The sequence below is a fragment of the Stegodyphus dumicola genome, chromosome 10, assembly GCF_044657685.1.
Source record: "Stegodyphus dumicola isolate Sdum_Otavi_A_Nest chromosome 10, ASM4465768v1".
Classification (NCBI taxonomy): Eukaryota; Metazoa; Arthropoda; class Arachnida; order Araneae; family Eresidae; genus Stegodyphus; species Stegodyphus dumicola.
The window spans coordinates 130312904-130339977 of NC_140777.1; the positions used below are offsets into that span (position 1 = coordinate 130312904).

The 27074-nt window shown below is 33.9% G+C and overlaps 1 protein-coding gene across 3 annotated transcripts in view; it reads left to right on the forward strand.

Moving 5' to 3' along the window:
• Window positions 1-20084, forward strand: part of LOC146995103 (uncharacterized) — a 235771-nt gene extending 215687 nt beyond the window's left edge. For all 3 annotated transcript variants that reach the window (XM_085825545.1, XM_085825546.1, XM_085825547.1), the window contains 2 exons: window positions 10779-10898; window positions 19076-20084. In XM_085825545.1, coding sequence (XP_085681671.1) covers window positions 10779-10898; window positions 19076-19955 — 1000 coding nt within the window. In that variant the 3' untranslated portion in view covers window positions 19956-20084. The remainder of the gene's footprint in view (window positions 1-10778; window positions 10899-19075) is intronic.
• The last annotated feature ends 6990 nt before the right edge of the window (window positions 20085-27074 follow it).

The following is a 27074-nucleotide window of genomic DNA, read 5'->3' on the forward strand; positions in this document are numbered from 1 at the left end:
GTCCGTGTCGAGAATAAATGGTCTGTCGAGCTGAGGATACGTCAGGATTGGAGCAGATGTTAAAGCTTCCTTTAAGTTGTTAAATGCATCCTCGCATTCTTTTGTCCACAAGAACGTTTGCTTGCTCTCTGTCAGCTTGTGAAGGGGTCTTGCGATGGAAGAAAAGTCCTTCACGAATCTCCTATAGTAGGTGCAAAGCCCTAGGAAGCTTCTCAGCTGATGGACATTTTCGGGACGTGCCCTGGATTTAACCGCTGATATCTTTTCAGGATCCGTGCGTACACCTTCTGCAGAGATGACATGTCCCAGATAAGTCACTTCCTTTCGGAACAATTTGCATTTAGCGGGGCTCAGCTTCAGATTGGCTTTTTTCAGTTTCTGAAGCACCTTCCTAAAATTTTCTAAATGTTCTTCAAAACTCTTTCCGACGATGATGATGTCGTCCAGGTATATCAGGCAGGCTTCGTAGGAAAGGCCTTTCAAAACAGTCTCCATAAGACGTTCGAATGTTGCCGGCGCATTACACAGTCCAAACGGCATCGCCTTGAATTGCCAAAGCCCTTGTCCTGTAGTAAATGCCGTCTTTTCTCGGTCATCAGGGTGTATTTCTACCTGCCAATACCCACTCTTTAAATCAAGTGTTGAGAACCACTTGCTTCCAGAAAGAGTGTCCAAAATGTCGTCAATTCTAGGAAGAGGGTAACTGTCTTTCTTCGTAACCTCATTCAACCGGCGATAGTCAACGCAAAATCTTGTTGAGCCGTCTTTCTTTCTGACAAGAACGATGGGAGATGCCCATGGACTTGCTGAAGGCTCGATAACATCGCTTTCTTCCATATCCTTTAAAAGTGTTCGTACCTCTTCCTGTTTAGCAAACGGTAGGCGTCTTGGATGTTGCTTGATCGGGTGATGATCGCCTGTATCGATTCTATGTTGCGTCAAACTAGTTCGACCCACGTCAGAAGACGAGCGGGAGAAAACAACTTGAAGATCTTTAATGACGCGATCGGCAGCATTCTTCTCTTCATCGTTTAATTGCGCATTCTGCAATAACTCCGATGTAATGCTCTCTGAGGACACGGGTTCTGGGATGTTGCTCTTTCTTTCAACGCTGGTTACTGGAGTACATGCTGCAACCACGTCGCCTTTCTTAATAACTCTCGCCTTCTCAGTTACATTGGCAACTCTCACAGGAATAACCATTCTCGATAAGTCGACGAGTGTTGAGGCTACTAGTACTCCTTTCGGGGTATTAGAGTTATTGGGATATTCTATGATGCCGTAGCGAAAATCTCTGTTTTCGGCTATAGATCCAGGGAGTAAAATTTCTGTTCTTGCCGGTATTGTGATATTGTCTTGTGCTATGATTCTGTGGACAGATTTAACTTCTTCATTATTAATTCCAAATAACGTTATGTCCTCAGACGCAGAATGCAATTCATTATTTTTAAAGTCCAAGGAAAAATTATATTTCCTTAAAAAGTCTAATCCGGGTATGCAAGGATCTGTAACGTCTGCTACATATGCTATGTGATGGTAAGCGGCACTTCCAAACCTGATATTAACGTTCACTTTCCCCGCGATATCGATCTTCTCACCGGACACAGTCTGGAGGGTAACGCAGGGCGGCGTCCAGATAAGTTTGCTTCCCAATTGTTGAGCCAAATCTTTTCGGATGATGGTAACGTTGGCTCCTGTATCTATTGTCATATTGCAGGGAACTCCATTAATATGTCCTATTACAAAAAGTCCATTACTGTCGCCTCTCACTGCAGAAATCTGAAGCGCTTTAAACTGGGGCTTTTCATTATCTGGCAACCTCCGCCCCACGAGATGGCCACTAATTAGTTTCCCTGCTGCTTGCTAGGAGCGGTCTTAACATCCGTGCTCTGGGGTGTTCTGAAGTTTCGTCGTATGTGTCCTTCAGCACCGCAGTTCCAGCACTTAACGGTCGGTTTCTTATCACCAATATTCCGTCTCAAGGCGTTGAGTTGTCTAGTTAAATCGTCTAGACGAGCAGTGACTTGATTCTCTGGCTGCTGGACTTGAGCAGCTCTCACGGGGTGGCGGTCTCGACGAGTGGCTTGCTGGGCTGCCTCGAATTTCATGGCGTACACTAAAGCACTTTTCAAATCTTTAACATCCGCCATTCGTAGAGCCTTCTGTATTTCGGGATCCCGGATGCCATCGATAAAGTACTGCAGGGACAGGATTTCCCTCGTTTCTCTCGGGCACTCCGTAAAGGCGAGGTGGGACAGCTTTTCAACATCTGTGGCGAGTTCCTGGAGTGATTCGGTGGGCTTCTGTTGACGGGATTTTAATTGAAGCCTGCTGTAGTCTTTTAAACATTTCTCGCCAAAGCGCAGTTCCAATGCGCCGGATAAAGCTTCGAAGTCAAGTCTTTGGTTTTCTGGAAGCGTCTGCAGGATATCCGCTGCGTCTGCTCTCAGAGAAGCGGCGAGATGGCAGGCCTTAGTTTGGGAATCCCATCCATTCGCATCCTAAACGATAGAAAATTGTGTTTTATACACTTGCCAGGATGTATTCCCATCATATGTGGATATCTTCAGAGATGGACGAGCAGGCATCGGTAAGAATTTAAAACCCTCAGAATTGCTTCTTTCGTTCGCTATGCTCTTCTTTAAAGTGTCAACTTCTTTCGCAACGGCTGAAACCCTATCATCAATTTGTTGCTCGACGGCAGAAACTCGCTCTTCTATATGGTCTTTTACAGAAGGAACTCTTTCTTCTATTTCTTCTTTCACCGAAGAAACTCTTTCTTCAATTTGACCTTTTACGGAAGAAACCTTTTCTTCAATTTGCCCAACTTTATTTTCAACCACATCTATTCTGCCTTCCATAGCATCGAATTTGGTTTCCATTATGCAGGCAATTTCTCTTTTCATTTCGTATTGACTTTTTTCAATCTTTACTTGTACGGCTTTTATTTCGTCTTTAAAAGTTAATTGACCAGCTTGAATGGCCTTTATCTCTTCCTTAACGGATTCTTGTCCCGCTTCAATCCTTTCCTGATTAGATTTCATATCTTCTTTCAACGAGGTAAAGGCTGAGATCAACTGCCTTAATTGCTCTTCCATCGCTCTTGTTATTGGCATTCAAATCCCACTTCTGACACCAAAAATTGTTGCGTGCGTACGAGTTCGTTATGAAATGAATGCACAAGTCCGATGAAAAATGAACAAAAATTTATTATTATCACAACAAAAATGCTTACATTTTCTCAAATTATCATGCAGTATTACAATATCTCACAGTAGTTATCTTTTAACTACTCAAATGTCCAATAGAACGTAATTCAAAACAGCTAAAGAACGCTAATCCGCGAATTCGCTACAATCAACAAGAGCAGTTTTCTAAACAACAACAAACTAAGCAACTACTGCGAACTGAGACGTTTTCCTCCTTTTATAAGATTTTAAAATCACGCGCTAGAATTTTCCAGTACTTTCTCGAAATCAAAAAGAGATATTTATTTATTTAATGCACGCCATCTTGTATTTTCAATTTTCCTGCTTAGCTTTCTTTTAATATTCGTCACGCCCTGCACTGCGCGAGAAATAAAACCATTTAATTTATAATTGAAGTAACATTAGCTTTTTAAATACCAAATTCGTAACAGTATCTTTGCTAACATTTCTACATAGAATTTATTCTATTTTGACATATTTATAGATTTTTGAACTAATAAATTGTCTTCGCCGCAAAAGTTCTCAGTTTAGTTACCAACTTTCTGTCTTTGTGTAGCAATTATTGCCTTAACGTCTTTATTTGGGAGCATATTTTATTTAGTTTTTTATTATTACCTCATATCTATTTTTCATTTCGTATACATGTAAATATGCTACTTCACAAAAATGTAAATATGTTAGTCAGTTTATAAAAAAAAATTATGCTTGAAAATTCGTTGCTATGTATTTTTATGCCGCGATGTTTCGATAAATTTTGGTTATAGTATTAGACGATCGCGTTTAGAATATACATGATTTGCTGAAAGAAAGAAATCAACTATAACTTAAGGCACATTTTTCTTTTTGTCACTTTTCTTTCCTGTATACCTTTTACTTTGAACATCGCTATAATCCCTACATATATCACACTCTACCTGGAACTCTATTACGGAACAGATAAGAGCAAAGAAACATTTATTTCCTCTCAACATTAGTGTAAAACTAAAGTACCAAAGTATAATACTTTGGTCAATTTACTGACTTGAGAAAATGTCAGCATAATCGACCTTGCCTATAACGATCTCACCTTAGTTGAGCAGTCTCGCGACATATTTATATAAATATTCAAAAAGGATGCTTCAATGTCATAAATGCTACCTTCGAACCATATATACCAAAATCATTCCAAAACTTTGACGAATAATTTCATATACTGGTCATGATTTTAATATAATTACATCACTTTACCATCATGATTATAACGTAAATCCTACGATAATCGTAATCCTGCTTTATTTCGCCTACTCACCACAAAAAACTTGAAAATATTTTCCGCTTAGCGGTTTTCTGGCATGGAGATAGGAAAGCCGGTTTCCACAACCTTCGTATTCGTCCTCGAATCTTAGGATTCTAGCTTCGGTGCTCGACAAGTGTTTAGTCTGTCTGTGCCACACAGGCAATTCTGGTGTTTGGTTTGATTTAGTTGATTATAACGAAGCACACTTGCGCTATCTGCCTAGGAAGAAGGATGCCTTCGTGGAGAACATTCTAAGGGAATCTGGCTAATATACACGTTACACATAGGAAAAACTCCGAAACCTCCCATGCAGTCAACCTATTCGCCTAGAATCGAAACCAGTTTGAAACTACCAGTGCTCAGCGATTTTACCCCTCCGCCACTGTTGGGCGACAACTGCTGTCGAGCCGAAATTCTTCTAGAGAGCGTGATCTTAGGTCTTGGGAATGTGGGAGAAAGTTGTAGAGTGCGTGGATAAAAATCAACGCGCGAAAATGTTGCAACTAGTCGTGCATCCTTGACACGGAGGAAGAAACAAACCTCCTTCGACAGTTTTTTAAACGATCTGCGGGTGAAAATGAGCAGAGCATGACGAAAAAAGCGAAGACCAGAGACAAAAATTAAGCGCTTCCGTAGGCACTTCACTTTTTCTTTTAATTATGTTTTTATAGAATATGTATTTGTTATTTATAAATAATTGTTTCTTCTTGTTTTTGAATAAGAAAATACATATTTCTTATTCGAAAACACTTAACAAAAACAACTGAGGTCGTGATTTGAGAGCTGGCACAGATTAATGGCATTTCGAATTATTTCAATGGGGAAAATTGCTTTGAGATACGAGCAAGGTTACGAAACGAATTAAACTCGTATGTCGAGGTACCACTGTACGTAATTATATAATAGTTAGCAAGCAGATAGTAATAAATAATTTTTAAAGTCTGATGCTATCAATATATAAATTATGTTGACTAGTATAATTAATTTAGAATTATGCGCCTACATATAATAAGATGATGTATGTTACTACAGATACGTATTAATATATACATATATAAGTCTGTGCATATATATGAAATCATAATTCGATTTAAACCAGTTAACAGTTAGAATACTGAACAACCATGAAAGATTCCTCAAGAATGAAATATGGTGTAACAATGAACACTTAGTTTAGAAATTAGATTCTATTGTATATTGTTGTAAAAGCCATTGTAAGAGTGAAAATTCTTCATTCTGCCTTAATGCGATTTTTTGCGTTTAATGCGTTGTTTGGAGATTTTATGATCCCGAATTATATTGATGTGATATATTAATACTGCATTTGTAGACATACGTTTTCTGAGAAACGAGTCAAGGCGATTGATTTTTTGTAAAAATTTGGATTTATCCTTATTTTATTGACGTGCACCAGCACTGAATTGAGAATGGCTTGTGCTATGCTTCGATGGATGAAAAAGCGTTTGTAAGTAATGAATATTATGAAAGTTTCAGCATATTTAAATGAGTAGTATTAAAAGTATATATTTACTAATACCATATATTAATACTTTATGGTAAATTTTTCATTATAAATCTCATGATAGTTTCATTTCTCATTCTATTGCATTTCTATAGCGGAACCTAAATTTTTTGGTTTACATATTGTAGATTGCATCAGTTTTGCCGCGCAATTTATTCCTCGGTATGTTACTTGTAGTGTTATTAGAAATTCCATTATTTCTGTCTTTTTTCTGCAATTGGTAGAATCTGATTAGGAAATTTATGTTTTTCTTTCAAGATGTATATGAAATTGGTTATATCAAGTGTTAAATAAACGTTGTTATTCGGGCAATAGCGTTAGCTTTATCCAGATTGATAAATGCATTTCTTATTTCTTAAAATCTCAAGACATAAAGACACACTCGGATAGGACAGGACAGGACAGGAACAAGTACAGGGGGCACCACGCCATCGCCATTGACAAAAATGGTATAGCCCCCATGTACTAGCTCTCTGGACACAGGGGACCTGATTACAGTAAACATAGGACATAGCACTAACAACGTTTAGGACATAGCGCAACTTACTGTTACAACATACTTCAACACATAGGACATAGCATTATCATAATATTACAGATTATTTACAATGCAAGAAGTTATGTTCATAGGACATAGCATTATCATACTATTACAGATTATTTACAATGCAAAACGTTATGTTCATACGACATAGCATTATCATAATATTACAGATTATTTACAATGCAAGAAGTTATGTTCATACGACATAGCATTATCATACTATTACACACTCGGATAGTAGATTCACTCACTTTACGTTTTTTAAGGGTTATATATATATACATTTAGGGCGTGTTCAAAACAACCGTTGACGGGTAGTCTTGGCGTAATTCGGATTCATACCAAGATTATCCATTTCTCAAGGCAATAATTTTTGTTATTTTTGCTAAACCGTTTACGAAAATATAATTTTCCGAATGCTGAACTCTTATGCATGAAAAGGCAGATTTTAAGATATTTGTTTTGCAATTTGATGCAAAATTCGTATTTTTAAAACACTGATGTATATGTTCTTATTTTAAAACTCTGCCAGTATATAACATTAAATACCATTCTTGTGTTATCACCATTTATACATGTCGCTTGCTGTACAGCCTGCTGAATACATTTTACTTTCTAGCTATCTACAATTACATCGTGTTGTTTCGGTATGAACAGGGGCGAAGTTTTCATTACTTAGATACATTTAAAGATAATTAATTAAATTTTTCTGATTTTGATATCTATAATAGATAGACAGGATTACTGATAAAAAATTTAAGAAAATAGTAAATGAAGAAGTAAATAGAAAAATTTCGTTCAGGTATTGTGAGATACCAATATAAACTTCATACATTTTACTAGGGGGCTGTTGCCAAAGCAAAATCTTTACTATATATGTCTACCAGTTCTATGTATACAGTGTGTTGCTCAAAGTAAACTTCCTGCATTGTGAAGAGTACTTAATGCGTTCTTGCGAAGCTTGTTTTCTCGTACAAGCTCTGCCTCTTCGAACCGAAATTGTTCGTAATCTGCAGCGTCTTGAGTTGTTTATGCAGGTTCTTGAGCTGTTCTGGTATTTCCTGTCGAATCTTACGGTGACGCGGAGAGTCTTGTATCCTTCGTTTACTTGCAACGTATCTTCATCGCGCAACCTATCTTCATCGCTTCTCTTCATCGCGCATATTCTGTTGACGTTCCACTTATCTAATGGGCCTCCGTTTCGCTTCGGCTTCCCTTTCCGAAGCACGCAGTGTTTCTTGGTTTTCTGAATGTCTTTTGTGTGTTCTACTAGTTTCTGATACAGTTTTAGCACGCGAAGTTTCTTGAGTTGCTGCTTGTCTGCTGGAACTCTTATTCGTTTCTTCTTCACTTTCTTGAATGTGTAAGCTTTCTTGTCACTATGCTTGCCTGCTGAGTTTCTAGTTGTATCTTCATTCATTTTTGAAGCTCGCAAGTTTTCTTGTACTTGCCTGCTGAGTTTCCCAGTGTTTCTTACTTCATTTTTATGTAGCTCGCTGTAACATTTGTGCTGTCTTCTTGCATTCAGGAATTTTAGTAAATTAAAAAAAAAATTATGTAACTGTAGTAAAGTAACATTGCATCTAAATTACGTTAAATACCTACAGAAGTTTAAACTTCTACTCAGAAAGGAACTATACAATAAAAGAAATTAAATTTTTATAAATAAAATTGGAATAGCATAAACTGCATAGAAACATTTCATTATGAAGAAAATGTATTCATTCTTTCCAAGCAACCAGCGATTCGTAAATAAATTTTTCTTGCCAACTCAGGAAACAAAGACCTTTGACACTTCAGGTAATACATTAGAGTTTATGATTTAAATTTATTTGAATATAACAAAATTTCAAAATCTCAATAAAGGAATTAACGTAGCGATAGCATATCGTGTCACGTATCCAAAGGTGAAACATAAAAGTTGCCAAAAGCAGCTATTCATTTAAAATACTGATATTAACGAAAGATTTTCGACATACAATGACGTTATATTCAGTTTCCTTTAAAAACATTAAGCTTCATTTAAACAAAAGGAAATTAAATTCAGACATTTTTACTAGCTTTCAAGCTTTTATTGTATTTTAAAATCTTCTTTTTGTCACAGTTGCGCAAGTTTTTCTCGGCGTCATTAGGAGCCGTAGGTCGAAATCATTTAAGAATCATTCCTGTAAATAATGATCATATGATAAATTGCAATACATATTCGATTGTTTTATTGAGAATTTGAGTACAATTCTTTATACATCAGCTATTATGCCCCTTTATGTAACGACAAAGATTATTTTCAATGATTATCCGATGAGAATAATTCTTTACAATGATTATTCGATGACAATGATTATTTGCAACGAATATTAAAAGCTGATGACTATGATTACTTAAATAGAATATGCATGTCATTCGATGACAGCGATTATTTCCAAAGAATCTTCGATCATGTCACTATTGTATATCGCTATACCCCTGGGTTTGGGGCCGGTTGGGAATTCTACTACGGCCCTGTAATTAAGCGTTTTAAATGACGTCAAAAAGTCACTGATCCAGATATTTTACTAGTAACTGCTGTGTATTGTGATCGAAACCGTTATTTAAATCTTCTGAATAAAATTTGGGATAATTCATTTTACATCAGAGAATAAAGCAATTTGTAACACGAATTTCAACAAAACTACATGCATCGAATAACAAGAATTATATAAACGGAAGTATCAGTACAACAAATCGCTCTTTGCAGCTCCGCTTTAGTCCGACACTTGTTTTTTAGCTATCGTATCTACCCATTTGAAGATACCATGTGAAGAATACTTTTTTTAAGTGTGTAAATTAATTACATGTATGTTATGTATATATATGGAGATATTTTTTGAATTAGGAAAGCACCAACTTCTTTTAACGAAAACAACCGAGACATTATCTCCAGTCCAATTTAATTTTTCATCTAAATCATTTCTTAATTACAAAAGTTAATATTAATTTTCTTTGCAAAGGAGACTAGGTGTTGCTGGAAACAAATGAAATACCAAACATTATTAAATTTATTGAAGTCAACAGCAGAAAACTGTTAAACATTTAATAGATCACTTCAATGAAATGTAGTTGCATTTAAACGTATTAAATTGTTTTCAGCAGATGTAATAATCAGGAACATAGGAAGATCCGAAGAGATATTGTGCGTTTAAATACTTTTTTTATTTTCGCTAATTTTTTTATACATTTCAGTTAACGTGTAAATCTGTGTTTTGAACGCATGGCCCGTTATGTGAAGAAGTCTGTAGGAAGGCAATTTTTAATCCTGTGCGGAAATTGTCCAAATGAATGATCAGTCATCGACTCAGCATACGCAGCCATCAGGTTGAGATCCCAAACATTGATTAATTGCGCTCGACTGGAAATTTCATCAGCATGGTCAACGGAAGCCACCGTTTAAAAAATTTTCTTGTTCTTAAATATATGCTTATTCACTTTTATAATATGATTAGATACTTATAATCACAGTTCCTTCACTTTCAATAATATATTTCATAAATTGTTGAAGTGCAGACACACACTTCATATTGTAGAAACACGTTTCTCTGGAATTTTTGATGCAAATCCTGGTTATTTTTTCTAAGAAGGGAAAGTAAGGGAGAGTGCCATTTATAAAGCTTAGGTTTTCCAGATTTGCAGGTTTTTCGCGCTCGCATTTTACGTGCTTCTTAAGAATCTCTGGTAATAAAATGGGAACTTTCCATGACTTGTTGCTAATCTAATTGGAGAAAAAAATTTATTCTTTATAGGGATACTTGCGGGAGGTAACCGTCGAGCAATCTTCTTGTATCTGTCTCGTCCCATCCTGTTTGTTATTTTATTAAAACGTGTTTGGAAAATTTTTTCCTGATTGCATGGTTTGATTTGAGATGATAGATGTCAATCAGACCTTTTAATATGGCATCCTGAGCTGTTGGTGCCAGCAGCTTCATTTCCTATTATACCTGTATATTCTCATAATGGAATTTAGGCTAATAAGAGGAATATTCATTTCCATATTTATTGTTTTTAAAAGATTTTGAATAAGTAAAGATATTTTCTTCGTGGAACATTGAGCGTTTAAAAATCTTTGACAATCTGTAAAAATGCTCGCAAACTGTAACTTACTACTTTTGACAAAAAACGTATAAGTAATCATTTATTAAATTAATGAATTCAAACATATGAACATATATATTTAATAAAATAAAAATATTTCAGCGCAAATAATTATCGACGTATATTTGAAGAAGAAGAAGGAGAAGCAGGATTATACTTCAGCGATCAACTACTAGAAGAATTGGATCCCCAATGTTTAAGATTGCAATACGTGTCGGAAACGTAAGTCTTTTCGGAAAAAATAATAAAACAAAACATAATGTTTCAGGTCCAGTTTAATTATACCTTTAATAATTTTTTGACAAAAACGCTGGTCTGGAAAATAATACGTTTTCAAATTTATAATGCTTAATGTTTTTTTCATTCCTTCATTACAAAAATATATTATAAATGTTTAAGATGGAAAATCCTATTGTGAAGAATTCAAATTTATTGTCATACCTTTTGATTATGAGGAAACGTTATTGCATTAACTAATGAAATATCTAAACAGAAAGCTAATATACAAAATACACGTGTTTAAACGGCCAGTTTGTAAAATTTGTGAATGAGAAGTTGTTATGAAGTTAGTTGTTGAATGTCAAATAGTTGATATAATTAGAGTAACAAAGACAAAAAGGACTTTATGTTTATAAATAATAATATATATGTATGTAAAACAAATTAAGCAAACACTGAAATCCATCCTATACTCTATTCGGAACAAATCTAATATAAATTGTTCTCTTCATCTGTTTCTGTTAGACTATATATTTCTAGATTTACAGAGATTTAGAATATTATTTAGCACGAGTTTTGAGAATGTACTCATCAAACATAATAAAAATTTCCAGATTCCAACTTTTCATTGTAATTATTTTTTTAATATATAATATTAAATAATTTTGAATTAATAGAAAATTAAAAAATAAAAATTAATTAATTAAAATATATTTATGTAGATATATATATCCCCATCACATGATTTACATAAAGATGATGACCTAGCTAAGTGGGAATTTAAATTTCCTGAATCAAATATTTCTCTTACTAAGCCACAATGTTGTCGAACTATGCACATCGTGCTACTTTCTTCCTATTCCAACAATATGAGAAATATAAATATTCTAGAAATAGGTAGGTTTAGAATTTCAAATGAATTGGGGCCGCAAATGTGAATTGAAATAAATCTGAATATTTTACCTTATTCATCTGCCAAATTTGCTCTGTATTATAGATCAATATGTGCGATCAGAATTCCTAACATTAATTCACACACACACACATATACATATATATCTATATATATACGTTTATCGTATATATGTTATGGTGAAACGCCGAAATCTGGAGAATGTCGACTTTCACCGGTGAATGTCAACATTCACATAGTCGCTTGTTGTATGTCCGAAATATTTTCCAAAAACTCTTATTTCTGACTTACACCGGTAAATGTCAACATTCACCATCTACTAATGGTGAATGTTGAACACATAAGAATATTATATTTTCTCCGTAATTCGGTCACGAAAAAACGCACTTAAATTAAGAACTTAAGAATATAAGAACTTAAAACACACTGTACATTCAAAATGAGAAAGGAAAATAATACAAGTTTAAAACTTACAAAATTACGTGATTCAAATCTTATTTATTGCAAAAACTTAAACTCTTATGACACTTTCAATTGCACAAGAGGCCCTTGCTTTTACGACAGCATTTATTTGTGGAACACTTCCTTTTGCAATGACAGCGTGTACATATACTCCTCTCTTTTCAACCTACACCAGAACACATCCGTGAGTGTCGACATACACCGGTGAGGGTCCGAATGTACAAGAATGTAATGCAATATTCGATCTTTCACCGACGTATTTGGTGAATGTTGACATTCTCCGGTGAAAGTCGACATTCTCCAATTTCGGTCTTTCACGGTAACATATATATATATATATATATATAAAGATTTTATATATATATATATATATATATATATATATATATGATTTTCCTTTTACAATTGAAATTTTATTCTTCATGATGATTTAACTCTAGTCCCCGTTAAAACATTATTAACATTTTGCTTTCAAATTACTTCAAAACATCTTTCGAAATATAACTTACCAGTATGGATTCACTCTTTTAAAATAATTCTACTTTAATTAAACTTTGGAGATAATATAATCAATTAATCAATATTGTTTAGGAAATAAATTATTATTAACTAACTTTGCAGCAATTGCGCAAGTAATTGTAACTTCTTTTCACACTTAATGAATTTAAGATCATACAACATTGGATATGCTAAATAGCAGCTATTAGCGCTATTTATCTCTTGCCTAATGTACCCACTTTATATATTACCACCATTCTTCTTTCTTAATATTTTAATTTTTAAGTTTTATAAAGTTCTTATACAAAAACTTTACTGTATTGAAGGTTAGCAGCCTCCTTACTTTTATATCTTGCTAGTTTATCTGAAATTGAAATCATTTAATGTCATTCCACTAGATGAAAAACTTGAAAATTTAACGCCATGCCTGCTACAGATAAACCCAAAATACAATTTTTATGAAAAACATTTAACTGTATTTACATGATTACATGCGGCACTTGACATATAAAATATATAGGACAGACTAAAAACAATCTTAACTTTCGAATCAATAACCATAGAGCTTAAATCAAAACATTCAACGCACAAAAAATAGCATTAAAATAAGTACACCATCACAACTCAATACAGCAGAATTAGAGCACTTTAAACACCATGACTTCAACTCTATTCAACTTCAGATACTAGATATAATACCCAATCACAAAACACGAATTTTTCAGGAATCTCTCTATATACTAAAACAACGTTCACTTTATCCATATGGACTTAACACTTATATACATAGTCATAGAGATACTTCTAAGAAGTCTATTTTCAGCCAATTTAAGCACTACAGCAACAAAACGCAGAGAGGAATAAGAGGAAGCAAAATAAAAAATAATGCGAGATTTTTATCCACTTTGGATACATTTGCATTGAAAAAACAATTGAAATGTTTCTTTGACTCAGACAACTTTCCCAAGAAACTTCTCAACTGTTACACTCCTGTACTAATAAATTCCTTATCAAACTAAAAAAATTCATTCAATAAAGCTACGACGACACACAAATCATTAAAGACATGATTCTCGATTTTAGTTTTTTCGGACTCTCTAATAGTCTCACTCAACGCAAAATTTATTTTAAAGTCAATTTTCTACATCCGCAGTTTGACAATATTCATTTCTCAAGAATCATCAGAGATTGTAAAGATTACTTCCCCGCAGTTGATACATTAACTATGGTTGCATTTAAATATCAAAGGACCTTAAGCAACTTGCTGACTAACCACCATGAAATAGATGAAACAGCAGAATGACATTGTAAGACACCAATTTACAGCAATTACGTGGATTCTCATCACCAGCGCATAATTACTGGCAACCTGAATATCATACAGAACCATCAACTTAAAACACTAATGAGTTATGGTACAAAATTTAGACCAGTCAGAAACATGACTACAAATTTCTGTTACAAGACTTTCGAAAACAACACCAACAAAGTTATAGTTAAAGCAAGCTATCAACTGAATTTACCCATAGATACCTTATAAAAATGGAAAGCCAAAATTCTTCAACGCATATCCACCGAAATGAGTCACCTCAAGTTTAAAAGTACACTGAATTGGTCGCAACTTACATCAGATATTAAAAAATTAAAACAGCTCTTTACTATTACAAAAATAGTTAAACAACTAATAACTTTAGCATTATATGAAAACAATTCTACGCAGAAATTATTCATAAAGAACTTCTCAACGCGACTACTTATCAATTAGCCAACCTTACAGAAACATCTATAATAAACAGGTTTAAAACTTTTCATAAGAAACTCAATATTACTTTCAATGCAAACTACAACAGATTTACTAATCTTTATGCGATTCCCAAATTCCATAAAACACAATTAAAATTCAGATTTATTGCTAATGGAACTAATAAATTACAAGAAAAATGTAGACTATTATTTTTCAATTCAACTTAATAAAATCTGTAAATTTATTTTCAATGATTGTAACACTAATCATAACAATCCTGGATCATTCATAATAACACTCCTGTCATTAATACTATTCAAACCATTAACATCCAAAACATTAATTGCTATGACTTTGAAAACTTATATACCTCACTTCCTCTAGAAGAAATCTATACCAGTCTACTTGATCTAACTAAACTCTTCCCTGATATGCTCAATATCATGACTCTTGACAAATGGGAAACCTACCTAAAATGCACACATTTTCATAACTACATCAAGTTTCAAAATCAAATTTTTAAACAAGTCAGAGGATTGCCAATGGGCTTACATTCCAGCACCTCGATCTGTAATATCTTTTTATTTGTCAAAGACTTTAACTTCCAAAAAAATCTACAACCACAAGAGTTAAATTACTACAAACACACCTACAGATATATTGATGACCTTATTACAATTAATAATTTTGATAAAATTGAACACTCCGAGATTTATCCGAATTGTCTTACACTTAATAAAACTAATAATTCACAAAATAGCATAGACTTTCTAGATCTTCAAATCATTAACTACAAAAAAATTTTACTTTTTGACAAAACAAGAAATTTCAATTTCAGTACTAACAAATTAATAAATTGGAACTCCAACATATCCAAAAAAGTAATTAACAATACTATAATTAATCAAATACAACGAATTAAAATTATATGGACAGATACAATAGATTTACAACGCGAAATTTTGCTCCTTATTAAAATTCTCAAAAATAATCTAATACCCATTCAATTTATCAACCATTGCCTTAAAAGAGCAGGCGTTAAATACTCACCCTAAATCATGTAACTGATAGGGATATGATAATTTGTTCCTAAACCTGAGAAGGTGGTATAAGTTGGATGACTATCAGTTGAAGGATTTGTATATAGTGTAATTACTCAATTGTATATATTGTAAAAACCTAATTGTCTTCAGACTCATGCTGTTACTATACTGTTACTAAAAAAATGGGCCTATTTCATGACTTTAGTCTGTCTAATAGCTCTTGGACAGTGAAAAATTCCTTTTTTCCTTTCTTAAATTCTTAATCATTGCGACACGACAATTAGCCAGAAATTAATTAATTTCCATTCACTAGTATTTTCAAAAAAATCTTAACAGACATTCTCCCTCAAATAAGAACTCCACATAATACATCCCTCAAGAATTCTGAGTCCAACCCACTACCATAAATTACTTCACCCAAGTCTTACCGACTGATATTATTCAAAGCCCCCACTGCCGCTAAGAATTTTCGGACACCCAACACTTATGAGTCAGACACGAAGAGAACACTTTGCCAACTCCCCAACTAGAAAGAATGTAAGTTACTTAATACCTTTTCTGGCCTTTATATCTTCATGTACATTCACTGTTTTTATTATATATTATTTTTTACATTTTTTTATATTACTTTATATTGTCTTTGATTTGTTTTTACAAACTTTGCATTATTTATCTTATTTTGTAATCTTCTATGTTTATTTCAACTTTACTTTGAATTCGATTTCATAATAACAATTTCCAATGTTTAATTTTTACAAATAATATAGAACTCAAAAGCATAAACATGAAGGAGTCGGGGACGGTTACTCGGGTTATATCGGCTTTCTCTACAGATTTTGCTTTTTACTCCAAATTGAATTTCCAATGTTTAATTTTTAAAAATAATATAGAACTCAAATGCATAAACATGAAGGTGTCGGGGACGGTTACTCGGGTTATATCGAATTTCTCTACAGATTTTGCTTTTTACTCCAAATTGAATTGACTAAATTGCTTCATAAGAATAAGTTCTTTGAGTATAAGCATTGGATCATAATCCCTTCTATTCGCGGAGATATTTGGCCTGACTAGAATTGCCGGTTCGGCTTTAACTTATAACTCGAGTAACGACGAAACACCTTCGTATTTACGTATTTTTATCAATTATTGTTCGTTGAATGGGAGTTGGTTTGTTCCCATTGAAAAGTCAATTAATTTCCGATCAATGACAATGATTACATGGTTTTAATTTTCCTTTTACAATTGAAATTTTATTCTTCATGATGATTTAACTCTAGTCCCCATTATTAACATTTTGCATTTTGCTAAACATTATTAACATTATTAACCAAAAACATTATTAACATTTTGCTTTCAAATTACTTCAAAACATATTTCGAAATATAACTTACCAGTATGGATTCACTCTTTTAAAATAATTCTACTTTAATTAAACATAGGAGATAATATAATCAATTAATCAATATTGTTTAGGAAATAAATTATATATATATATAATCGTTTATTGCAATGCATGGTCGGAAACGCTTTCCTGGCGCTATAGTGACGAGAGACAACACAAGAAAAATAGGGTACGAACAGTGTAAAGATATTTCTTTATTATTCTTAGCGCAGCGAAAACTAAGAAATAAGAACAAAAACATTGGATTGTCATCAAAGAAAGTATTCGAAAGTTCCTTAGGAAAGTATCCTAAACATGGGTTTGGTAGGGGTAGTCCAGTGCATTGTTCAGCAAGATCACGAGACCTCACTTGCATTATCACTTCCGCTCGGGGTAATTCAACACATTCGTGCACGAAACCCCTGTTAGAAGTCCAACAGGAACTTGTGGCACATATCGTGGCAGCTGCTGGGAAAGTCCTGAGGATGCACAGTATTTTCCAGAACATCTTATGGTCGATGTGCGGGAGATGTGATACCTGCATCAGGGTGCAGGTCGTAATTTCGAACACCTTCTTTGAGGTCCATAAGTGTCTAATTTTGTTCCTATTTTTTAATTTCTCTTGTGCTAAGCATAATTGGTGTCCGTTCTTTCTTGTGTTTTGTGTTGTTTGTACCGGCCAGGAAAGTTGTTTCGGCCCTGTTTTGCCATTTCATTTTTCCTCGATGTCGTCTCTCTCATATATGTGCATAATTACTTATGACTCAAGTGTTGCTACTATATGATGAAATTTACAAACACGGTGTTTACAATGCTACATATTCCCATCCGAAAATATCTTTTTTTTTCCTCTTGCCCTTCAAATAAGAAATGTGTGTCCTTCATTGTAAAATCTCCTGGAACTTTAATACTTCTTTTTTCGAGGACAATGGAGAAAATATTTCAGTATAGGCAGCTGTCAATATTCAAACATTACATTGTGAAAGCCATTAAAGTGATTTCGGCCATTAGCCGAAACGCTCAGAAAGGCTTAATTCGCATAAGGATTTAGGAAATACATTTTGAAAAACTTAGCAAATTTTCCTTCAATAAATTTAATGGAACAGGCAAAAGAAATTACAGGGAACAATAAATATAGGAGAAAACAGATATTTCTTTTCCTAATTTGTTTTACTGTGTTTGATTTCTTTCTTTCTTCCTGTATAAATAATTAAAACTTAAAGAATGTAACTGAAGAATGAGAATAAAATTTTCAATTGAAAACAAATGGTGGCAAAACTCCTAGTGCTGCTCTGCTGGACGACGAAATAGACCAGCAATATTTTCCGAATTTGGAATAACAAGAGAAAATTTGAAACCTGTGCAGCCAGCGATGCAAAGGGATTCTTCTGAGAGAAAGATGACTTAAATGAGGAAACTCGGAGATAATGTAATGATGTGTAAGGTTACCTCTACTGGGATAATAATAAGAAAAGGTTAAAATACAAAATACGTAAGTAAATTATACAAAAATTGAAGAAATTTAAAATATCTAGCAAGCGTAAGAAATATTAATTGATTCAAAACCTAAATGAATCTAAAGCTCTCAAACTTATACTCGTTTAAATACAGGTTTTTCTGATTCAGAAAGAACGTTACGTGTATATCTTCTAAGATGCTTTTTCCATCCTTTTTTTTTTTGTAGTTGTTTCATTTTTGATTTCAGTTTCCTTTTTTTCTCCTATTTTGCAATTTTCCCCATTGTTTCCCTCTGTTTTTAAGCCACCTGTTTATTATTACTATTATTATTATTACAACTTATGTAAAAATTAAGTAAGGAAAAGTAAGGCACTGAAACTTTGCAAATTATCACACTCTACGTGAGATTCATGGTGGTCGCTTATTGCATACAAATCACGCCAAATTCTTTAACTTCTCTGCTTGGCTTTAGGTCCTTATAACGAAAACAACAAATTCGCCCTTTGTAGAAAAATATTCTGTCAGGCAATAAATCTACGGGGAGATTTTTCCCTATGAAACTGAGCCCAAAGTGTTATATAGTATCTAAATATTAAAGTGTTGTACATGTTAAACGTGATCGTCGTTGCATTACTTTCACTTTTTTACTACTGAAATAAAGATATACTGATTATTTTGTAGATTGGAAAACCCTCCTTGTGATCATGAAAAGGAGCAAAAACTGGAAACCGAGAGAGAACTAGAAAAGAAGCGAGAACCGGAAAAGATGCAAGAACTGGAAAAGAAACAAGAACTGAATAAAAAGGAAGAACCGGAAAAGAAGGAGAAACTGCAAAAGAAGGAGAAACTGGAAAAGAAGCAAGAACTGGAAAAGAAACAAGAACTGAATAAAAAGGAAGAACCGGAAAAGAAGGAGAAACTGGAAAAGAAGGAGAAACTGGAAAAGAAGCAAGAACTGAAAAACAAGAAAAAACTGGAATTGACACAAAAACTAGAAAAGAAGCAAGAAATGAAAAAGAAGCAAAAGCTGGAAAAGATACAAAAACTAGAAAAGAAGCAAGAACCGGAGAAGATACAAGAACTGGAAAAGAAGCAAGAACTGAAAACGAAGCAAGAGCAGGAAGCGAAGCAAAAAATGGAAAAGAAGCAAGAACTGAAAATGAAACAAGAGCAGAAAAAGAAGCAAAAACTGGAAAAGAAGGAAGAACTGAAAAACAAACAAAAACTGGAGAAGCAACAGAAACTAGAAAAGAAGCAAGAACTGAAAAAGAAGCAAACACTGGAATGGATTCAAAAACTAGAAAAGAAAGAAGAACTGAAAAACAAGAAAAAACTGGAACAGATACAAAAACTAGAAAAGAAAGAAGAACTGAAAATAGAGAAACAACTGGAAGAGATACAAAAACAAATGAACAAAGAAGAACTGAAAAGGCAGAAGAAACTGGAAAAAATGCAAAAACTAAAAAACAAAGAAGAACTGAAAAAGAAGAAGAAACTGGAAAAAATGCAAAAAATGGAAAAGAAGCAAGAGCCGGAAAAGATGCCAGAACTGGAAAGATAGATGAGTCAGAAAAGACGCAATACCTGGAAAAGAAGCAAAAAACGGAAAATAATCCAAATCTGCAAAACCAGCAGGAACCGGAAAAGAACTGTCAAACCCGAAAAGGAAACCGGATGAACTGCGAAAAGAGCCAGAACTGGATAACGACTGTAGAACGATTGATTTAATGACCAAACGAAGGAAGACCCGAAAAAGAAAAATAGAACAAATAAATCATATACCACTGCAAATAATACCACTGCAAGCATTAAATATCAACGTCAAAAGAATAAACACCTTTCTTCAAGGAAGCTTTGCAATACACTGTCATAAGCCAGAAGGTATAGAAAAAATCAGCTATAACCTCATTGCCAAAACAGTTGCAAAAGATATAGTTAACGTAAAACTTCCGGAAGCCACAATACCAAAATGCACAATTCATAATACTCCAAAAAATTTCAACTCTGATGATGAACTGATTCAAATTATAGCCCAAGAAACATAATCAAATATTTCCCACCTAAGGCCTTTATTTAAACTGAATTATCAAAATAATATCGATAAATGGATCATAAAATGTCACGGTCAAACTTTCCAAAATTTTATGAGTAAAAAACAAATATATATTGGATGGCGCACCAATAAAATAACCGAGTTTATCGGTGTACGCAGATGTCAAGTCTGTCAGGATTTCTCTCATAAGACAAACCAACCAAAATGCTCATTCTACGGCGGAAAATATGTTTCTTGCTGTTATTCCCAAACTCCGTACTGCATAATCTGTTGGATTAACAATAAAAAGTATGAAACAAAATTTGACTGTAAACATCCAGCTTTAGCTATTTCCTGGTCCACATATCAAACAGAAGTTAGACGAGTAAAATCCAATACATATTATCAACAATAATGCAAGATCCTGCAGACTATCTATAGACCCTTTCCATCAATAAAAAGAATAACAATGGCATCCGCTTTCTCAAAATAAATCTTCAAAGAGCAAAGACCGCCACCGACCAACTATGTCAGTATCAAGTAGATTATCTGGCAGATTTTATTATAAATCAAGAACATTATTGCATCACTGGCAAATTAGGAAGAAGTCCAAATAACTGGGCAATTATTCAACGTCATGCTTCAACGGGTGTTTTATCTCCTCGTGCAGCCATATTCATTCCAAACAATAAATGGAATTCTACAATAATTATTAATACTCGAGATATAATCACAATTTCAATCAATACTAATGCATCTCAGCTTCTTATTACTAGTATCTATATATCTCCGTCAAAAATCCAAATCAAACCTTATCCATACTAAATGAAATCTTACAACAATAATAATAGTCCGCATGTTTTTTGTGGAGACTTTAACTCGCAAAGTACTTAATGAGGATACTTACAAACCGATCACAGAGGAAGAATACTTGAAGAATTTTTAAATGCAAACAATCTCATTCTACATAATCATTTTACTGACCGACCTACCTTTGATAATACCTACAATAATTATTGGACTGATCTTCTTATTTCTACAACACATCTTGATAATAAAATTAACAACAGATCAATACTAGATGAACATACCGAATCTTATAACAAATATATCTCTTTTGATATAACTGAATATACGTCCTTTACTGCACTTACCAGATTTAAAATCAATAATAACAAAAAAAAAAGAAATTTCAACAAAAGTTCAATCCAATTTCAAATGACTTTCTAAATGCTATTATTCCGTGTACAACCAAAACAGAACTTAATAATATTACCAAGGAACTTATCAGAAAGTTTCAAGATACCTACGAACGTACCTTCTTCAAAAGATCATCAATACCCATTATAAAAATCAACTGGTGACGAAAGAACTCCGCTAAGTCAAACACAAAACACGAGCATTACGAAGAAAACTGAAATCATCGCAAACTAATGAAGAACGACTCAACCTACTTCAAAAATACAAAAAACGAAAAGCCCCATATAAAAAGCAAATAATGTCTGCAAAGCTTTAAGCATGGTGCAACTATTGTTCAAACAACCAGTATACGTATGGCTCATTGTACAAAATTGAAACCAACAAAATCTTCCACCCAACGCAACTTACAGTCACTAATAGGGGAAATAATGATAAAAATGTTACGAAGATCACTTTAGAAAACATTCTAGATGTTATTCTACCAAAAGGAAACATATATGATGATTTAACTGAACAAAGATTAATTCGTTGTAATCTACTTCCAAGAAAATGATAACACATTTACAGCCATGGAACTCAATCTATTTATTAAAAAACTCAATAACGAAAATGCTCCTGGACCAGATAGAATCTGCTATCAAATTATACATAAAAGTAATCCTAAGCTAATTCTAATCTGCAATAAATGTCTCCAACTTGGTATTTTTCAAGACTGCTATAAAACAAGACAAAACATACTCTTCCTCAAAAAGAACAAAGCTCATGAAAATCCTAATTCCTATCGGCCAATTAACCTTCTACCATCCCTTGGAGAAAATCTGAAAGTTGTATTATAGGAAGACTTGAATACCATTTTCACCATCATAAATTCATTAATGAAAATCAGTGTGGATTTAGGCAGCAAAAATCTACCATTCATGCAACCAGTGCAGTCCTAAACCAAATCCATGTTAATAAAATCAATAACCTACACTCCGCAATAATCAGCTTAGGTCTCAAATCAGCCTTTGATTCATTATGGCGGCCCTCAATTAAAGAAGCACTTAGAAATATTGAATGTACTTATAATATCTATTAAATTATCAATAATTTCCTTGATAATCGGCATAGTCTCATTTTATATAATAATTCTTTAATCAGAAGAAAACAAGTTCGTGGATGTTCACAAGGCGCATGTATAAGCGCAGAATTATGGAATATTACATTTAATAAAATTATAAAAAGTGCTTGGCTTCCTTTTGCTAAAATTACTGCTTTCGCCGATGATGTCGCATTTGTTATGAGTGGAAGGTCCCATTTAATCCTTCGAAGAAATTGTCAAGAAATAATAGCCATATTCCAGCAAGAATGCAAGAAAATTAAACTTGAAATTTCATCCTCCAAATCTAGAATCATGACAAATAATAAACCTGGACAAAATCTTACTAAGCAACTTTCTGTTAAAATAAATGGCGAAAAAAATCAAGCATACTAAATTCTTTTCTATTACTTTTAGATCTTCCCGTTGCTTCAAAAACTACCTTATATTCACCTAACTGATTTTCTCATCAATTCGTCGACACATTCTTTTGTGACTTTTAAAGGTCATAGATTTATTGTTAGGTAACAGAATTTCAAATTTAAAGGATGGTGGCAATTCATATCGGCCATCGGAAAGAAAATTTAATATCTCTTTGAATTGCTTAACTGTGTTGGTGTGAGCAAGTTCTAGTTTAACATCTTCGGTTGGGTCTGTTATGTCAATGGCATCTAAATTCCAGAGTTCGGTTACACAAGATTAGAGGAATGCAACGACACTATATTGTTGAACAAATTATTTTCCAGTAATGCTAGAATAGTAGCTGAAGTAGATTTTTCAGATAAGCTGTTTACTTTACCAATCACAGTGTATCCGAATTCAGTCGCCACTACAGACACACCCGAGTGCAGTTTCAGAGAGCTGCCAGCAATAATGTCCCCGATGGCATCTGCTCCTAAAAGTAATTCAATGTTATATTCCTTAGCTTGCAAATCAGACAAGGTGATATTTCTACCTTTTAATTTAGGGTATTGTGATCAACTATTTTTGGAACAGATTCGCATATTTTGTTATGAGTAAGTACTTCAAAGTTATGTTCATACGTTCCCTCAAAATTTCTTAAATTAACATCAAACACTAAATGGCAATTAGGACTTGTCTCTCTCTCCCCAAGAATGGTTTGTTTCTATTTGGGACGCAGTTGCAAAAACGTGATGACCCTTTCTGAAAGATAAGATTATGTGAACTACTGTCGAAAATCGTACGAACTGTAAGTTGTGTACCTTCGAAAACTATTTTTAAATCAAATGTTTGCAAATACACATTTTTATTAACAGTTGGCTGATTAGACAATGCATTACTTGAAAAAACAGTACTTTCAGTTTCATTTCGCTTTACAGTTTCGCTATTAGAGCACATATTGGTATAGTGAAATTTATACACATGTTAAACATTTTACTTTTTTTCTGAAGGCCTGTGAGCTATGTCCAACTCGTAGGCGGCGAAAATAGACAGGCGTTTGTACCAAAGGCTTTAGTTTATCTTCTAAACACATTTTGCGAGCAGAAAAACATTCGGCAGAATTGTGGGATTTCTAACAAAAAATACAACCTAAATTCCGCCTACCTGTATTGCCTTGGAAATTTACGAAGGCAGCAGCTGTAGAGCAATAGGGAACATCAGAATGTGGACGTGAATGAGCAGAAAGGGAAGCTCCCGACCCGGCTACGTGCGAGCTTAATCCTTTCCTCCCTTTGCACTTGGTTTCGAAGAAAGCACAAACGTTTATCCAAAGAGCGCGCACTATCTTGCTGGGACGAAGCATCATCCATTGAACAGTTTCTGGTAAGCAGGACTCAACAAGTGGCTCCAAAAATTCAGCAAACTCTTCCTTAGTTCTACCTTTGAGCTTTCGAGGGCCATGAGCTTGCTCTCAAGTAAATCATAAAGTTCAGCTAAATCTCATTTAATCCGACCAGCAGCATTTTTCGTTACTATGGAAAATGGATCCCGTACATAAATTTGAACCAAACCATCATTAAATCAAACCATCTTTAAAACTTTCGTTTTCAATCTTCTGAGCTATATCTGGGCGACTAATATCTGTAACCTAAATGCGATTTTATTCTAAATCTGCACCCTAAATAGGACTGAGCTATTTCTGTACCCTAAACGCGACTTTCGTTTTGCTTTCAAAATTTTGGTATCCGTACTTAACGAAAAATAAAATCGCGGACTCTATGTTCTCGAGATTCAATATATTGCAACCCATTAGGTTACAAAGTGCACGTTACAGTTGAAATAATCGGAGCACGGATCATTCAATGTCGAGATCTTTTTCGATATTTCACACAAGTGGAAATGTTACATTACTCTAATTTATACATAGACATAAAAAGGGATTTCCCCGTTTTGTTCGCAGAAAAGAAAAAAATGATAATAATGAAAACTAATCGAGTCACAAGCCTCTCTCCTTCTGTCGAATCCTCCGAGCAGATCATCCGTAATTATGGCAAAGCACACGAGAGCTATCTGCCTAAAGGGAGGGATGCCTTCGTGGAGGACTTTCTAAGGGGAACTGGCTCGTATGCACGTTACACATGGGGAAAACCACGAAAACGCCCATGCAGCCAGCCCGTTCGCGGGATTTGAACCTTTAAGTTTGCATCCGAGTTTTTATTTTAAATTAACTTTACGAAACACTCGTTGAAGTAGCACTCGTTCATAGTAATCTCATTCCTAAATATTTTATTTCTAAATCTTTGCTTCTGTCAAATTTTTCCTATTCACCACTGCATCGATATTGAAGGTAGCTTTTCTTATTTGTTTCCGCTCGACCACAATGTTTAGTGACTGAATTTCACTGACAGTTTTAGTTGAAATGGGAAGGAATAAAAATAATGCTTTAAAACTGCAATACGAGAGGAGGAAACTGGAAAGTGTAATAGTACTAGCTATTTCACTTTGTAAGAAAATTTTATCCCGGAATAAAACTACATCAATTTTCTACACAATTCCTGCTCGCTCTGCCACTTAGAATTTTGCATAAAAAATTCAGGTTTGCTGAATTATACAATAAATAACTGCACCGGGATCCTGAATTTGGGAATAGTAAAGCATTCTTAAAGAAATTTAGTAGGAGTTTCATCTGTAAATTCAATGTCAGCGAAAATGTCAAAAATACGCTAGTAAACGGAAGTAGGCCGTTTGCAACACATCTCCCAAGGAATCTTTCACTGTTTATTCGGCTTCCCTCTTTCATGTAATTTTATTCAGACTTATGTTCATCCCATCATCTCTAATCTACACAGTTTAATTTTTCAGCGTCAATAAGCAAGGAAGAACAAGCACGGAGTCTAAATCGTGGGAGTGGAGAGTTCAAAATTAAGCAACTTTTATAGCAATTTATTGTCTGCCTTCTTCCTTTTCGCCATCGACACAACAGCTGGTTCACTGGGTTACGTGCTCATTAGCCTTCTTAATCCCCGTAAATGGAACAATAAAAAACTGGAGCTTGGTGCAATGTCCTCCGGGAAAGAACGTTTCGCAATAAAACGTTCAAATTGCTGAATTTTTTACTTCATGAAGCCGGTCTGGTTTACCCATATTTTTGAGAAAAATTTCCTTAGATAAGAATTTCGGAAGTTTCTTATAAGTTCACACATGTAACACTAAAAGGAACTACACTAAAAGGAGAAATGTCGGCACTCACCTTTCCAAAAAGTTCGGATATATGTTACATAAAATTAGTAATCACGGAAAAACATTTTCTCCACACCAAGACATTACAAAACCACCGCTTTACATCTAAGAAGCAATGCAGTTTCATTCAAAAAAGTAAAACAATTAAACTTAGAAACTAAATGTGTCCTGAGCAAGAAAGAGACAAACTTTTATACCGTATAGGCGGACGAGAAAACTGGTATGCAATAAGCGGGCAATACTTTCTATATATAGAGTACAAGATTTGTTTATTTAATATTAAAATACAATGCGTCTACGCTGTCTTCAGAAATTCCCTGTGTTGCCATCTACGGCTTTATATTCTTCGACTACAGATATTCACGGACACTTTACTTAAATTACCGTATTGGGTTTGGGGTGAGCATGGATATAATAACTATAAAAATATGCATTCTCAGAAATAAAAGCAATGCAATTGTAGAGCCATATACTAAGGCAAAAGTTTTGTTATTAACTGCAAAGGAAAATTAAATATTTATATTAAAATATCAAACGTGTGGATGTTGATGTAAACAGCGGCATAAAATCTTGTTTATAAAAACCTATAATATTGATAATTTCCTATAAAGGAACACTACTAATATAGTAGTGTCGTTTCGATGACATCGATTTATTGCATCATCATCTAGTTTCTGATAAAGTTCAGTTGAAGTGGAAAAATTAGAACACCATGAAATGAAAAAGAA